Source organism: Polypterus senegalus, chromosome 6 (genome assembly GCF_016835505.1).
Source record: "Polypterus senegalus isolate Bchr_013 chromosome 6, ASM1683550v1, whole genome shotgun sequence".
NCBI classification, from domain to species: domain Eukaryota; kingdom Metazoa; phylum Chordata; class Cladistia; order Polypteriformes; family Polypteridae; genus Polypterus; species Polypterus senegalus.
The window spans coordinates 127,804,299-127,822,495 of NC_053159.1; the positions used below are offsets into that span (position 1 = coordinate 127,804,299).

Below are 18,197 nucleotides of genomic sequence, written 5' to 3' on the forward strand. Positions count from 1 at the left end.
CTATAAATGCATGTAATTATATTGCGTTATCACTGTTGTTTGGATATGATTCAAAATAACAGAACTTTCAGAACGGTTAATGAAATCCCTGAACACGCCTGAATGTTACACTATACAGCATGTACATTTTCTAACCTGTTTTAAAATTGAAAAAGCAAGTTTCGTATAGTGTGATTTTATATGTAATAAAAGAGTTCTGTCAAAGGTATTAAGGCAACACACATTGTTTATTGTTTTAATGAAACTAATATTTAGGTCTTCTAAGTTAAACCATGACAAGGCCTTGTTGCTATCTGTAACAACTAGCAGGTTTCATTTTAGAAATTACAATTATTATTTCCTGTTATGTTATAAAGTTGATATTACTAAGATGATTTGCACAAGAAACGATAGGTTTTGAAGCTGTGGTTTATGAGATAACTTTGAAATCTGGAGTCTAATTTTTTTATTTTATCTTTAAAGAAGTTGATAAATGCTGTGCTCCTAAAATATATTGGAATTTTACTTGTTAGTTCAGATTTCCCATTTGTCAAATTGGTACCTGTTATAAACAGCACAAAAGCACATGCTTTCATGTATTAATTTGCAATAGCTTTGGAGAAGACTACAAAAAGAAGAATAATATGAATCATTTGAGACAGTAACGTGTTATGAAAGTGAAAAGATACTATGCCAGCCCTTGAACAATTTCAAAACTTGCCAGGTTCACTTGGCATGTAAAGCATTTACTAAAGGTGTCTGTTTCCATATCTGTGTAAATACTGCAAACACCCATCAAGACTACATGATCATAAATAGTAGTTGGCATAGTTAAAAGGTACTTGAATTTAGTCAGAAATATTGTATATGGCCTAGGAGGTCCATATGTTAGTACTATATCTGCACTTGGTTCTGTTTTGATATCTATTATGAACACACACTTATGAACAATGCAAAATCACCTAAAGTTTTGGAATCTGTATCTTTAATTTCCACAACCCTGAACTGGATTAAACAGGTTTGAGAGTGTTGTTATTAGACCTGTAAGAGCCAGTCCTAGTAAGTTAATGTTAAATGCACTTAAAGTATTTGTTTAATTGGAACAGAATGTTAGTTTTACATAGCTACAGTACATAGATAATGAAGGGTTTTGTTTTATCCTGAATCACCTAACATTGTCCTGTGATGTCAAAAGAAATCAGTTAGAAAGATTGACTATTTGCTTAAAATGGAAAGGAACAGAACATTCAGTTTTGTGAATGTATACAGTATATTAGCGTAGATAGTAACAAACATAGTTTAATGAAACACTAAGAGATATGTGCCTGAAATTAATACATTGTAGTCAAGAAATCATTTTTGCATATTATTTTTTTTTCTGTTTTAGCTTGAATTTCACTAAAGTTTTAAAAATGAAAATACATGGACTAGGGAATTTTTTTTCTGTAAACATCACATTTACGCTTGAACTTTCCAGTAACTCTCGAATTTTGAAAATATTGAAGAAATAAAGCTAAGAACATTAGGACAATTTCTGAGAGGAATAGGCCATTCAGCACATCAGGCTCCCTAATATTTTTCACCTAGATTCTATAAATAACATTAAGTTGAAATTTAGTATGATGGTCCCTAAAGTCCTACTCTGTACCACAGTGCACCACTGTACCACTGTTCTTTCTATAAAAAAAAAAAACTTTATAACATTTGTTTGAAATTTGCCCTTAATAGGTTTGAAACTGCTCTCCTGTGTTCATGTTGAAAATTGTATTTTAAAGTGACAGTAGAGATCCAATGTACTAATTCCCTTCATAATTGTAACACTTCGATAATGTTACCTCTTGATCGCTATTTACATAAACTGAAAAGGTTCAACTCCTCCATTTTTTCTTCATAACTCTTAGTCCTGAAATCTAGTTGCTATTCTCTGGACTTTCTCTAGGGCTATGTTGTGCTTGTAATATGGAGACCAAAACAAAAGAGTACTTGAGGTGAGGCCTTATTAGTGAGTTATAGTATATAGCTTAAGCATAACCTCCTTTGTCTTGTACTCTGCAAGTCATGCTATGTAACTCAAAATCCTATTAGCCTTTTTGATCACTTCTGTACACTGTCTGAATGTAGATAATGGCAAGTCCATTATGACTCCTGTGGCCATCTCATAAGGTGTACTTTCTAGATTCAAACCCTCACATTTTTTTATCCATATCTAACAATTTTATTTCCTACAAGTAATAACATTTACTTACATTCAGTTTCATCTGCCATAAATCTATCCAAGACCATATGTTGTCCAGGTTGCACTGTAATTATTCAGCTGATTCTACATTATTAGCCATTCCCCATGGTTTAGTGTCCTGTGCAAACCTGACCAGCTTGTTGTTTATATTCTTAGCTAGGTTGTTTGTGCACTTTTGTATATTGACAAGAGCAGTGGTCCCAGTACTGATCCCTGAGGTATGGTACTATTCACATCACCTAATTCTGAAAAGGTTCCTCTCACCATAACCTTTTGTTCATGATGTTCTAGTCACCTTTATAACCAACTACACACAGTGCCATGAATTTCCATTCCTTTTACTTTAATAACAAGTACCTCATGTGGTACCTTATTAAAAGCCTGCTGAAAATCAGTCAGTCATTCATTATCCAAACCGCTATATCCTAACACGGGGTCACAGGGGTCTCCTGGTGCCATTCCCAGCCAACACAGGGCGCAAGGCAGGAACAAACCCCAGGAAGGGCACCAGCCCACCGAGGTGCTGAAAATCATGGTACATAATATCATATGCAACTGCCTGATGATATGCTTTTGTTGCTTCCTCATAGACTTCCAGCATATTAGTGAAACATAATCACCCCTGCCCGAACCCATGCTGTTTGCTAATATCTCTTTTCTTGACATGTGAGATTTGATCTTTTCCTTAGTGATGTATGTTAAGCTTACTGGCCTATAGTTGCTTGCATCAGGCTAATCACCCTTTTTGATGTAATGAGATAGTATTTGCTAGGTTTCAGTCCTTTTGTTTTTGCCCATCTTTCCTACAAAAGGTGTACCTGTTTGTGTTGTATTCTTTCCCATCATTATAATTTAGCCAGGTTTCTGTTATTACTATTGTAAATTATAATAATTATGTGTAGTTGCATATAACTGTTTGCTTTTCAATACCCCTATCATTAAGGTAATCAACTTTTAATGTGCAGGTATCACTTTACTTTGGCTTTTTAACTATTGGCCAGAACTTTCAAACTTGCATATTACATTTATACTTGAGCCGGTCTCTTTATGTATAGTTGTATACCTAGCCTGATCTAAATTCAGTTAAAATATCAACTCTGCACACCATATTTATCATATGGAGTGAGTCAAATACTTTATTTCACTCACGATATTGTAATGCCACCTTGACATTACAGTGTACCTCAGAGTGGCAGAGCATCTCTAAGTTCTACAGTTCTTCAGAACAGATGTTTGAATTAACAAGTAGGATCCAATAGTTCATAATGTTCATCAGTGTTCAGTATTACAGTAAAGACTATAGCTTTAATTGTTCATTTGATAAGAATTAATTTATTGTGCCACTGTCTAAGTTGAGGCTGAGATTTGGACGTCTCTTAGTTAAAACATGTAAGCAGTTATAGACACATTATAGGGCAGTGACAACTAAATGCTGGTGCCTTTTTTTAATTTAGTTAGCATGTTTAGATAATAAGTTTTATTTATATAGCATCTTATCCAAAACTCAAGGTTACTTTATAAAATTCAATAAGGAATAAGTGCTGGCAGTACCAAAGACTAAAACAAAAGCTGTCACATTTCTCATAATGTTTCATATACTTAATGTGTTGATGCCCTATACACAGTTGCATTTATACATTTTGCTGGGTTTAACGCTTCTTTAAACCCATGATCGGGGCAGTTAAACACTTTGGATATAACTTCTTGTTGGCTGTAAGTTGGTCAGTCACTTAGTGACTTAGTCACACAGCTCACCCTAAGTTTTTCCAGCTTGTTTTAGTGGAATAGCTAACAATATTTTAGTTTAGTGTTGCAGATCTGCACATTTCCTGTGGTTAAATAACATGGAGACATCACTTAATTTCCTTGCTGTTATTTGCTTCCCACTCCTCCTTGATGATTATTTATTGCCTCTGAGAACCTCCTAGAAACGTTTCACAATATTTATTAACATTACTATTTGTAATAGGGTTGTTCTGGTAACATTTAATAAATAATAGAAAAGTTTGGAAAACACACTCTTAGGCTGGTAAAGAGACACATGTATTCCCAGAGTCCTATTTATTATAAAGTAGAATAACTAATCTTGTAATTAAGAGACTTCCAGTGTTTGTTGCTGAAAGCAACAGTAACTGTGTTTTCCCAGTATTTTAGCAGACTTCTTCAACTATGAGACTGGCTGAATAGATAAGCAAAAGCGGAAGAGCAAGGTGAAAGCTGCTAGCGGTCATGTTTCAATAGCTGCCAAAGGAAAGCAAGTTGACTAATATAAGGCTTCTGACGCTGCATAAACCAACTAGATCATGGCAAAAAGATCAACAAGTCGGCCAAGTAGTAAAAGGCAAGTGCTATTTGTAAGCTTGTGTTAATATACAGAATGTATTTTAGGCCATACATTTCATACCAATAGTATAATTACATTTTATTAGTAAATAAAGCACTAAATCATGATGATCATCATTATGATGCTCACAGCTACCACTGTTTCAACACAGTTTGGATAAAGACCATCTCATTTTACTTTTGTTAGATGTAGTACTGTAGACTAAACAGGTTAAAATAGTAATAATGTTCAGTATGAAGTACAATGTAGGTCCATCCTATAAAAATAAAATGTGTTGGATTTATGGAAAGTATTTTTACCAAAGCATGCTTTAATCAAAATAAGTTGTGTTTTCAGTTTTTCTTGTTTTAACATTTCCGGTAGGGCTCATAGAGGCAGTGCCCGAAAATCTGCAAAAGGAAGCAGAAAAAAGAAAACAACAACAGAAAAAGCAAATGATGCTCCAGAGAGACCAACCAGTTCTCTGATTTATAATCCACAGGTAACCTCTTTACTTTCTTTTTGTGAAAACATTTTACATTGTTCTTATTCCAGGAGTGACACCACATCATATTTCTGATTGGAAGGAGCCAACTTATCTTTGGTCTATCAAGATTTTCGAATATTTATACATAGATGAGTTTTCAAGTACCATAACCTTCAATATTAAATGTTACAGAATCCAAAATTTTGTTTCTCAACTGAAATGTGAATATTTACCAAAATGCTTTACCCTTCAGGAGAAGTGCAAAATGGAGCACGTCCCAAATGAACCAAAAATAATTGCATTAATTAAAAAGAAATAAAAAAGTTGCTACCATATTTGTCCTCATTCTATTAACAGCATTCACTCTGCTCAATTTATGCATCAGCAACTGCTTTAATTTGCACCCACTTCCAGTATCTGAAGGATGGTCCTGCTCTATCCTGTTATTCAATGAACTTAAGGAAGTATTTTGTTTTTGTCCTAATCTCTACTCAGGTTATGTTTTTATCAGTTTAAATCTTGGCACGCCCTCGCAACATGCTTGTGGGTAACTCAATCTAAAAAGACTAAGTAAACAAATATGCAGGCGACAAAAAATATAGAAATAATCTGATGAGGCAAGCAAACAGTTCATATATAAATGTTCAGTTTAAAACGTAGGTTAATTCTCATTCAATGCCAACTTTTTCAAACTCGTTAAAGGAAACCCTTGATTTTGTTAGGGACCTGATTTGTTAGGCTATTTATGTCGTCATCAATGATTAATAAAATGCTTCCATTTCAAAGTGATCTGCCTTTGCACTGCCTCACTAGAAGGCTCATTTTCATACAGATAACTAGTCCTTACACTATCAGTTAAGAGTTTACCCGGGTTTGTAATATAAATTAACTTGATGTCAATGGGATTTTGTAATGTACAGTATAGTGTTTAATTAATCTCACTTTGCTTTCTGAATTCGCTCATGATAAATCAAATGAGATGAATTGTTATGATGCTGTTGCCAAATATTTTAGAAAAACTCCAATATAGCCTTATAGTGTCATGAGTCAATTTTTAAGGTATGTATACTTTAGGCCATTATTAAAAGATGTGAAATCGTGCACTTTTGTATATGCAGCCCTGGTTTTGATGTGAGAAGATAACTTCAAAGCTAACTGATTGGATATAAATGACTGTTCTGAAATGAGAGCCTTGATGTATAGGAACACCAAGGAAATCTTGGAATCACCCAAGGAAATAAAGTTAATTTATTTGTTTCACAATGAACCTACTTAAGTAACTAGAAATCGGATGAAACGTTTCTGTAATCCTACAACTTTTCATCCACTGAACTGTGTCATCTCCAGGCAGAGAAGCAGCTTCAGCGACAGACTGCTGTCACTGTCCTGCTCCACTGACAGACTGAGGAGATCGTTCCTCCCACGCACCATGCGACTCTTCAGTTCCACCGGGGGTAAACGTTAACATTATACAAAGTTATCGTCTGTTATACCTGCAGTTTTATTACTCTTTATTTTAATTTTGTTTTTTGTATCAGTATGCTGCTGCTGGATTATGTGAATTTCCCCTTGGGATTAATAAAGTATCTATCTATCTATCTATCTATCTATCTATCTATCTATCTATCTATCTATCTATCTATCATACAGACACTCCTCACTTAGACCATTAAGCGAATTGGGCAATACGCGAGAAGCCGCCACCAGAGGCTATGTGCCTTTCCATTCTGAATACATTATTTTCGAGTGAACAGAAAGGAATAGGGTGCAGCTGAGGCAGCAACAGAAGAAGAAATGGCACAGCGGTTCATCTGGAGACCCAGTAGATTTTTGTACTGCAGGCTGAATTGAGATGCGTCAGATTCCTCCAATGGAGATTTCCTTCTCTCCCGTTTTTCTCTTTTTCATAATCACAGTCTCACTGTAGTCGCAAGGGGATCTCTGACCCTTTTGCGACAGAAAAGCGCAGCCAATTCAGTGGGGCGGATCAAGCGCTTGGCGTGCAGAAAAAAAACGCGAAGTGCCGAGCTCAGAAAGTGCGGGCACATAAACTTCACACTCGTGTCTATGCGAATACTGACAGACTGCGGGTACAAGGCTGAGACAGACACGGGGTGATGCGAGATAAAATGCGTGACGCTGCGCTGCCGTTTTCACAACCGAAGTTCTCGTACAGCGTACAATACCGACTGGTCGGAGAGCTGGTCGTTAAACAGGCAGGTAGTTAAGTGAGGAGTATCAGAATCACATCTGTATCTGATTATGGAATGAAAATAATACAAAATTGATACAAATTATCTGTTTATGATATTTGGACAAAGAGAAGATGGGCTCCACCATTCTGCTCGTGATTTTAATAAAATCTAGATCTCTCCTTTCAGGTGGCACTAGAGGAATTGTTGGAAAAGTACAATAAAATTTCAGATGATGAAGAAATTGATGGAATTGTAACAGAAGTGTCTAATTACGAATCTAGAGTAAGTCCTGTCTTTTTTTTTAGTTGATTAAACATGTCCATTTTTGTCTAGTTTAGATGTGCTGTGTTTTAAGTAAACCACAATTGTGCATATGCCACAAAATCAGCTCTTTCTTGCCAAATGACTGTTGGCCAATCATTTGAACCTTCAAAGTGATGAAGTGTCTAGAGTAACAGGTCATAATTCACCCTGACCACAACATCCCTGCTATCCTGGATCTGTTATAGTTTGCATACCAATGTAATATAGCTGTGGATGATACCATCTCCCTCACTCTGAACACTGCTCTGGGGCATTAGGAAAGGAAAGAACACTTACGTCAGGATGCTGTTTATTGATTATAGCTCTACTGTATTGTGCCCTTCAGCCTGGTGCTATAGCTCCATATTTGGCTGAGTCTTTGACTTCCTGACAAATATAACTAAGTGAAGACTGGCAAAAATAACATCTCCACACTGTTCACCAACATCAGCAATCCACAAGGCTGTTGCCTAAGTCCACTGCTATGCAGTCTATTCACCTATGACTGTGTTACAAAACATGACCACAATAGCATCATTCATGGATGACACCACTGTGTTAAGCCACTTCAGTGACAATGATGAGGCTTACTACAAGGAGGGAGGTAAAAGACATGACTATATGGTGCAATAACAATAACCTCTATGTGAATGTTGACAAAAAAACAATGTCATTGTTGAATTCAGAAAGAATAAATGCTGTCATACTCCACTCCACTTCAATGTCTCTCCTGTTCAGACAAATAACAGCTTCAAGTTTTTCCACATCCAGATCACTGACTGACTTTCAAGGTTAGTCAATACCACATGTATACTTAAAATGGCTCAGCAAAGGCTATTTTTCCTGAGGAGGATAAAGAGCTTTGAGGTGGGAACCAAAACACTAGTGAACGTTTACCACTGCACTATTGAAGATATCCTGACGAGATGCATCACAATGTGGTTTGATAATCTGACTTGCCAGGATCATGAACTCTTCCAAAGGACTGTCCATACAGCCTTTAAAATCATTAGGGCTGATCTTCCACAGCTTCATACCATCTACTCAAACAGATGTTGGGGGAGAACTGAATCCATCATCTCTGATGTTAGTCACCCTACTCATCCTGTTTTCACTTCTGCATTTTGAGATGTGCTACCAGAGCTTTGCCACTTGCTCCACTCATTTCAGGAGCAGCTTCTTCCTCCTGGCCATAAGGTCAGTGAACTCCCAGTAACCTAAACTATTGGGGCATCTGGCCATTACACCAACAGGGACTTCAATGACATTACACTCAAATACACAGACTTTAATATGGAGTTGGTCCGTCCGTCCACCCCCCCCAACCCCCAACCATCTGGAGCAATATCAGCATCCACTCTTCTTGGAAGGCTTTGAATAAGAACAGCAGGGTATACAGTATATAGCATTGTACAAACCGAATAAATAAATAAAGAACATTAAGACAGTAAATTCAGAGAAAAGCCTAACAGACAACATAACTGATGGTCTAGCACACACACATACAGGTTACATGAGCATCTTGACAGAGAGGTACTGAGAGAAGGGGAATGAAGTCAAGTAGAGCTAAAAGCCTTCCTGAACAAATGAGTTTTGAGTTGTTTTTTTAAAAGAATTCATGGAGTCAGCTGACCTGATTAATTTCGGTAGGTCATTCCAGAGTTTGGGCGCTATACAGCTGAAGGCCCTGCCACCCATGGAGTGAAGATTAGTGTGGGGCACAACAATTGCTAGAATCGGAGGACCTTAGTGGGCGGGCAGGCACATAGTGATGGAGAAGGTCACTGATGTAGTTCGGCGCGAGGTTATTTAAGGCTTTGTAGGTTATAAGTAGGATTTTATATTCGATTCAGTAACACACAGGGAGCCAGTGAAGATGGAGCAGGATGGGTGTTATGGCTGAAGCATTAAGATTGCCCTTCATCTGAAGTATGGGGCCTTGCCCAAACCTTGAAAAACAGCCCCATACCATTATCCCTCCTCCACCAAACTCCACAGTTGGCACAATGCAGTCAGGCAGGTAACTATCACCTAGCATCCACCAAACCTAGACTCGCCCATCTAACTACCAAACAGAGAAGTGTGATTTGTCGCTCCATAGAACACGTTTCCACCACTCCATTGAATGCTTGGCATTGGACTTGGTGATGTGAGTCCTTCATGCAGCTGCTCGGCCATGGAAACCCAGTCCATTAAGCTTTCACCCCACAATTAATATCAGTGGAAGTTTGGAACTTCAGCTATGGGATTAATAGAGCATTGGAGACTTTTACGCACCATGCACCTTAGAAGTCATTGACCCGACTCTTTGACTTTATGTGGTCTTCCACTTCATGGCTGAGTTGCAGTTGTTCCTAAGTGCTTCCACTTTCCAAGTAATTACCACTTACAGTTGACCGTAGAATATCCACCAGGGATGAAATTTCACAAACCTGTCTTATTGCAAAGGTGGCATCCTACCACAGTAACACACTTAAAGTCACAGAGCTCTTCAGAAGGACTCATTTTGTTTCACAGATGTTTGCAAATGAAGACTGCATGGCCTGGTGCTTGATTTTATACACTTGTGGCAATGGGTCTGATAGGACACCTGAATTTAATAAGGAAGAGGTGTGTCCCAGTACTTTTGTCCATATAGTGTATGTATTGATTTATGGTATTTATTTATTTATCTTTTGCTATCTTTATTTATTATATTTATTTATACATCACCAAAACTTTGGCAAATTAATTTCACTATGCTCTTGCAGTATACATGACAATAAAGATCTCTGATCTAATGATTATTAAATTATGTGGCGCTGAGAACAGAAGAGCTGTACTCTGAATTGTGCTCTCATATCTATAATAAACAAGTTTTCTTTATATTTTTATTATTCAAATAGGTGGTTGTTCATATATTTTAAATTCATTGAGTCACACTGAATGTATTTAGTTCTAGTCAAGTCATGCATGCTCCCATAAAAAAAGAATAACTTGTACTTCTGCTCCATAAATCATAGTTATGCAAATTTTATGTAGTACAAGTTTTCTTTCTTCCATAACTGTCAGATTGAGATTCTCCCAGCTGAACAAGGTAAGCAGTGCAAGCTAGCGAGAATGCTGGGTTTGCTGTTGTTCTATCTTAGCATCTCAACTAGATTCAATAGTGTTTGCTGGAAAGATAAATAAGGGAAATATTTACTTCAGAGATTCAGCCAAAACACGTGACTAAGAAAGACACAGCCAAATGTGAACTAACTCTGAGAAGATTTTAGATAGTCTGAGGCAAAAGGTTTCTATAGCAGTGAACAGAATTATGTTGTATCTGGCACAGAGTAAAGAAAAATGTTATTCTTCTTTTTTCAGAGGGTGAAAAAGCAGCCAGTCATTGCACGGATGGGCCTTTCTAGAAGCATCAGTCGATTTGGATTACCAATGGATTTAAAGGACCTGGAAGGTGAGTAAGCTTGACTGCCATTGTTGTATTTGTATTTTTTGCTACTCTTCTAGAACCTGCATACAACATTCTGGAATAATAACAAAGTTTTTTAAAATGAAAAAGTTCTCATTTTTGGCAGTATCTTATCGTCAATGACACTTTTTACAAAAACTAAGGTATGTTTGAATTAATGGATTAAAACTTAAAGATGATTTATTTTAGCACAGTGTTACATCAATGATAATTCTCTTAGGTTAAAAGTTTCAAAATTTAAACTTAATGGCTTAACCTAGGAGCACTGTCTGTGTCTTTATGCAAAATTTAGTACAGATGAATACCCCTGACTAGTAACTACAATGGCTGAAACATCCAATTAACTGACTTGGCATAACATTGTATAACCTTGCTTTTCAAAATTCAGATGTCCCTTTTCAGAATTATTCAATTGACTGTTTGTGAAACACATTTTTATTTATCTAATTTTTATAACACTTCCACCTAACAAACATATAGCATGCTAATAAATTAAATTGCTGGCAAATGTATACATGTGTAAATCTAGTGAATAAATATGTCTCACCTATGCACAAAAGGACATATTGTGCAAGTTAAGTAAGTTTAATTTGAATTAAGCCTTTATTAAGGAAAGTGACTGCAAAATCAAAGATGTTCATGAGTCATTAATACTGATATAATCTGCTGTAAGAAACCGAGGTTTGATCCAGCCCAGAAGAGTCCAAAAATGTTCACTCCAAGAACCGGTCGGCGTTTGTACAGCTATTGCTGTTTAACTTTGTTCTTTCCATACACTTAAGTCACCTTGTCAGTAAGAATGCAGACACGAAAATATTCATATACATTTGTATGGTTTTACATATTGGGGAATTCTGTCATGTACTGTGTGTGACGTAATGTTAGGTTTAGCCAATTTAAGAACTAGACAGTTCTTACTTATGCCATGATATGGACAACCACATTATTAAGAGATGGGCTCATGTTCACATTTCTGTACTTATAAAAGTAACTTGCACACTTTAAACTGCAGATGCTTAATTGATGTACTGTTACGATATTGCCAAAGGAGGGTAGCAATGGGTAGCTGTTTTTACTTTGCTCCCACCCCACCATAACCTATCATCGGTGGAGGAGGAGTGAAAAGCTTTAGATTCATCAAAAATGTCGATCTTTGGTTTTTGATGGATTTCAATGTTTTAGTGTTCCCTGATACCGAAAACATCGATATCTCAATTATAGGTGTGTGTCTGTTTGTCTGTGTGTCACAGTTTCTTGAGGTGGTCTAGTGCTAGAACGACTGGACGGAAAAATACGAAACTCGAAAGTTAAGCCTGTTATGAGATGATGATGTGCTGATCAGTTTTTGAGCCAAATCGTGCAAGAGAAATAGACGCTCTAGAGGAACCCCCAAATGCCGTAATTAATTATGAATTTTTATCGTCAATCACTATCGTAATGAGCTATTTTATGATTAGAAAGATCAGCATCAGACCGGTAAATAATTACTGAAATGGTTTAGAATTGTTCCGTTAACTTGGTTCCTAGGGCCTACTATCTTACTGATGCTCACGTCTCAATTTTTTTTTTATTTTATTTATTTCCAAAAATATGCATGACATAAAAATTGTTATAACTATCAAACACAGCTCTAAATAAAAAGGAAAAGTCCTCAGTCTAATCAAATATATAATCTGTCATGAATGTTACACAAAGAGGTAAGGCTGTTATTTACATCACACTAAACCCCACCCTTACCTATAACAGAGAGCTAATTAGAAATTTTAAAAGTTGTTTTATACATCCCTATATTAATTAAAAAACGGAGGAGTTTTAGATAATATAAGATAGTATTTTCCCACTGAATTATGGAAGGTACATTAAGATTTTTCCAACTGAGCAAAATTACTTAATGCACTATCGATGTAGGACATACGAATGAGTTTTGTCATTAAATAATCTACTCCAGTCTGCAATAACTCCACACAATTTTGTAAGTGGATTTAGGATGATCAAAAATAAAGAAACAATAACTATTGAATAACATGCAAGGGTACACTGAACTTTGTTAATGTGAAGACATTTTGGGTGCTGTTCCACACTTCATTGGAGTTTCATGCTGTATTAATTTATTTCACTCTATCTCAATTTTTTGTCTCTCTCCCTCTCTCCTATTCATACATGTACCAAAGAAGTCAATGAGTGAGCTTTAATTTTTAATGTTTTTTTGGTATTCATTTATTTAATCAATAATTCTATAAAAAAATAAAATGCTACCTTTTCTCCACTTATTGCTTTTGGTCAACTTGACCATTTGGTAGGAGTTATAAACATCTGGTGTCATTTTTATGATTATTTTCCAAATGCTTTCCTTAATTTGAAAGTTTGAAAGAGTGTGGTCCGTGTTTGCTAATATAGTTTATGTACCAATTTTCTACATGTACTATTTACTGGCAATGACTGCCAATTTGAGGTTAAATTTCCATATTTTGAATGATACTTTAGCAACAAGTACATTTCCAAAAAACTAACTTATGTAGTTTATTTATTAACCAGGTACTGTTAATTAAAGATATTTCCATTCCACTTTTCTTCAAAGGCCTTGTAAGCATAGATGGGTTCCATACAGTACGTCTCGCTAAAAGGATCGTTTTTGAAACATCTATGGCTTGCTGTGGAAACTCACCTGAAGTGCTGATTGCTCGTGCCAATCGTCAGTTTATTAATAATAATAATTAGTTGGTTTTTCATTAGTAGCCAAAGTGGCACAGGTTCATTTTGGTAGCATTTGATATATTGCTTTGACATAAAGCAAACTGTGGGATTCTCTTGTTTTTGTGCAGATCATACAAACCTTCGCTTTGTGGACCCAACTGCGGTTTTCAGATATCTGTCACCTGAGACATGTAACGTTTTTAACAGTTTTCTGTTGCTTTATTGATGCCAGTGAGGTGGCTCTCTGTGTCTATTTTTTGTCCACAGTACCTTTTTTGTCTGAACATTGTACAGGAACCTACTGATGTCACTTTACTGTTTTGTCAGAGCTACATGTTGTTGCTGATTAGCACAGTCATGAGCAAGTCTGAAATGCGGCTCTATGCAAGACCACTGCTCTTTTCTAGTGATTTATACAGCTGCACTGTTTCATGACACAGATTTTTCAAAGTGTCCACATGAAAGATAAAAACGTGACTTTCTAGCTAAGATATACATTTAATTAAGAGAAGTATAGTCCTTAAATATATATACCACCATACCCCTACCGTGCATTCTATCTAACATCATTTTTTTTTTTAAGCTTTGTCTTAAAGGATAAAATGCAGTTGGTCTCGTGGCTAATTGGGATATCTGCTTTCATGGAAACATCACACAGGTCTTTGATCAGGTGGTGGTGGTCACCACAGAAGAACCAGAAAAGAAAAGACCAAAGTAACAATTACTAATGATTGCAGACTCATTAAAGAGTATGATAATTATATGCATATCTAGTTTATTAAGACATTTAAAAGGTGGAATTTTAGGAGTTTTAAAAAATGATCCACTGTGTTAGAATGGAATGTCTCTTTTGGTAACATATTCCAGATTTTGGTGCATAACAGCAAAAGGCTACCTCTCCACTTCCTTTATACTTTGACTTATATTAAAGTAAAGGCCAACTGTTTTAAGTTTTTCCTTTTTTTTTTTAAATACCACATTTCCATTTGTGGTTTGAGCTGTTCCCATTCAAGGCCATGCAGCACACACCAGCACAGAGACATGGAAAGTGTAGTACCAGTTGCTTCCTTAAAAGTAGTTACAGTTTAATACCAGGAATGCGCTGTTTATGAGAGATTATACTGTGTCTTGATTTTCCCTTACACTGAGGAGAAACTGTGGCAGAAATCAAACTTATTAATTAAAGAAAGAAACTTATCCTCTATTAGGACAAGTCTGATAAAACCTTTTTAGGTCCATAATCAAGCAGGAGAGAAGCTTATCCATCTGCATCACGTATTACTCCTGCAGCACCAGGCTGAAGAGGGAGCATCCATTACAGCAGGATCGGAATGAGAGGGCAGGAGTTCATTTTATAAACTATTGAATTTAACATGCAGAGTCAGTCAATGCATATATTAACTCTATATATATATTAATATATTATACTACGTGATGTCTACTATCTGTGTTTAGGGTGATGATTGACCTCCAAGGTTATTCCTGTTTTTATTTTTATTTTATTGTATTGTAGAATCAAATCTCGACAGCACGGTGGCCATGCAGCACGTGTATAGGCGCCGTTCTCATTCCCTACCACTTTTTTCTTCACTTCACCTACCACTTCATATCTTAAATCATTCTTAAGTGCCAGCTTAAGTGAAAAATTAAGGGAAATGTACTAAGTAATTGCAACATAAACACTTTAACACGAAAGGATGCAGATGAAAAAAGAGAAGAAGCGGGCTACTAGGGTGGAAAAAAGAAGAACCTCTGAGCAAATGAATGCTAAACATACAGAGAAAGTGTATGAAAAGTGTATTCACTGCAGCGTGCCGTTACTGGTGTAAAATAAGTCTACTTTATTATACTGTATTCTTATTCTTCCTATATTTTAGGTTTAGCTACAATATTATGCTGTGTATGTGGCAACAGTCCAGTCTTATTTACAGAACATCTGATGATCTCTTAGTCATCTTTTAGTACATTTTGTGTATTACATCATGTCTTTGTTGTTCACTTGACTTTTCTCTGGTTTCCTGATATGCCTGAACCATTTTCTGATATTTATTAACTCTTTATGCTATTTCTTTAAGATGAATGCTATGTTACCCCAAAATTATTCTCTCACAAAACAAATTCAGTTTGAAAATGCCACCATGGAAGCCTACATGTGCTCATTCCACTACCTGGAAAAAAAGCCAGCAGCATGACACTCTATTTTCAAAAGAGTGCGGTGTGACAGATTAGGTGCTTGCTCGCACCCTCAGACACCACGTCAGACACCAGATAAAATCCAATAATAGGATTTATTATAATAATAAAGTGCACAAAGCACACTCTCCACCACAATACTCATATAAATCACCAATACAATCAATAAACAATCCTCCAGCTCCCAGACGCGTTGCCACCCTTCCACCAAGCTCAGCTCATTGTCTGGGAGCTCCCACAGTCCTTTTATACTCCCTGACCCGGAGGTGTTCCTGCCCAACAGTCCACAAGTCCTTATTCCTTCCGGGTCAGGGTAAACAATGTTTTTTCTCACCCCGGAAGCCCGTCGCTCTTCCTATGACGAACTTCCGGGTCATAGGGCACGAAGAACTCTTCGGTCCTCCCTGCAGCTCCCTCTCGTGGCCCCCATGGCATCCAGCAGGGCGGTGCATAAAAACTCCATTGTCCATGATTCCCTGCTGGTCTTCTGGGGACCTCCATGCTGCAAGGAGGGCTCCACCTGGCGGCTTGGGGGTATTGACCGGGATAAACAGCCGGCCATCCTCCACAGCTGAAAGAACTTGCATGTACTGTATACGGCAAAACTTTCATAACATTCAAGAAACTGGTAAAATTATTTTACCAGTTGTAATTAGTGCTATTACCAGACCAAGCACCAGCATCCCATTAATTATTTTTTTTTCATAAGAGGTGTACCTTGCATGTTTCACTAGTTATTCACAAAAGTGGGACAGATATTATTAGTTAGGTGTGTTACTGTTTATGCTTGAAAAATCCACATGCATTTTTGCACATACTGTTACGGCCCAACCAACATTTTCAAGCCAGAATTGCCACTATGTAGCTGCGCTACTTAAATTAACTACAATTCCCAGCAGCCCCAGTAGTACTTTGCCATTGGTCTGCTTCGAGTGTTGCTGCTGGGAGAAATGAGGTGTGCCAGAAGAACCCAGCACTTCTAGGTTACATATCTTTCACTGGATTACAGTTTCTTTCTGAACGTATTTGCTTGTCCCATGCCTTCTTGTTCCTATGATTTTTGTCTGGGTTAGTAAACGTCTTCATCCAGGGAGTACCATCAGCTTCTACAGATCTTCACACAACAACTGGAGTACGGTACGGCAAAACTTTCATAACATTCAAGAAACTGTTTATTTGGCATCTCAATTCATGACATCTGTGGAACTGGACTCTTTGGAACCACAGCTGTTCATGTCGGATTTAGACCACGTGAAACTAAATCCAATACAAACAGACCAGAATGTGATCTATGTTTTTGCAATCCTCCTCATATTTCTGCCTTGGAAATCGTGATGGATGACAGTACAGAGTGAGCGTGCCTTTGGAAGAAGAGAAAAGTGACAGATTTAAGAAGCATTTGGGACAACTGGCAAAATATATCCCAATTGTGTTGTATTTTCTGAAAGAAATGGCACATCTGAAGTGGATATTTTTTCGGAGAGGTTAGTGGCCTGACCTTAAAAAGAATAATCAAACATTGCCCTTGTTTTATAGCCTAGTTGTACATCTCACCCCCCAGGTCTGGCTACTCCTGTGTACAGATGCAGTACTGATGACTGCACTTAAAGCAACAGCTGCGACTTTTGGTTTTCTCTTTCTTTTCTTTTTTTGCTGATGAATTCCCAGATATCCTGCACTGAAAACAGTGTCAAGTAGCACAGCAGCCTTCATGCTGTCTTATTAAGTTGAATTTAGAAGATCAGGATCGATATCTGTGTATACTCATCACATTTGTATTGTTTGCAAAATCAATTTGAGCAGTGCTCTGGAGAATAAAGTATTAATTTTTCAAAACTGCTCATATTTTTACATAATTCTGAAAGTAAAATAACTAACGACTGCATGAAGCAATTTACATTGACACCATCTTCTCTTGTAAACTAATAATTTATGACCCAGGTACATTTGTATATTCTTTCTGCATTGGACCAGTAATTTCTAACTTTGTTTTGTTATCCAAAGAATTTCTATTGCTTTTAGTCTAATAGGCGGAGTGGTGACTCTGAGGCTTGGCCAATCGGAAGGTTGCCAGTTCGAATCCTGTAAAAAAAAAATGCCAGAAGTGACTCTACTTTGTTGGGCCCTTGCGCAAGACCCTTAACCTGCAATTGCTCCGACAGCAGTATAACGTTAATCTGCATCCGACCCTGCAAGCAGGTCCTCCAACCTGCAGGGAAAACCTGGGGTTTGGCAGCAGGATTGGCACTCCAGCCACTGTAAAAAACTACAGTGTGGTGCTGAGGTGTTACATGGCTGCACTTGGATCTCAATGCTGGTGGTCCATCGTGTGG

At 37.0% G+C, this 18,197-nt stretch overlaps 1 protein-coding gene across 1 annotated transcript in view; it reads left to right on the forward strand.

Annotated features, from left to right (window-relative positions):
- LOC120531591 overlaps positions 1-18,197 on the forward strand; it is a 36,622-nt gene that overhangs the window by 7,537 nt on the left and 10,888 nt on the right. The window contains exons 2-5 of the mRNA XM_039757137.1: positions 4,362-4,556; positions 4,923-5,040; positions 7,407-7,502; positions 10,872-10,962. Of these exons, the coding sequence (XP_039613071.1) occupies positions 4,519-4,556; positions 4,923-5,040; positions 7,407-7,502; positions 10,872-10,962 (343 nt within the window). The 5' untranslated portion in view covers positions 4,362-4,518. The remainder of the gene's footprint in view (positions 1-4,361; positions 4,557-4,922; positions 5,041-7,406; positions 7,503-10,871; positions 10,963-18,197) is intronic.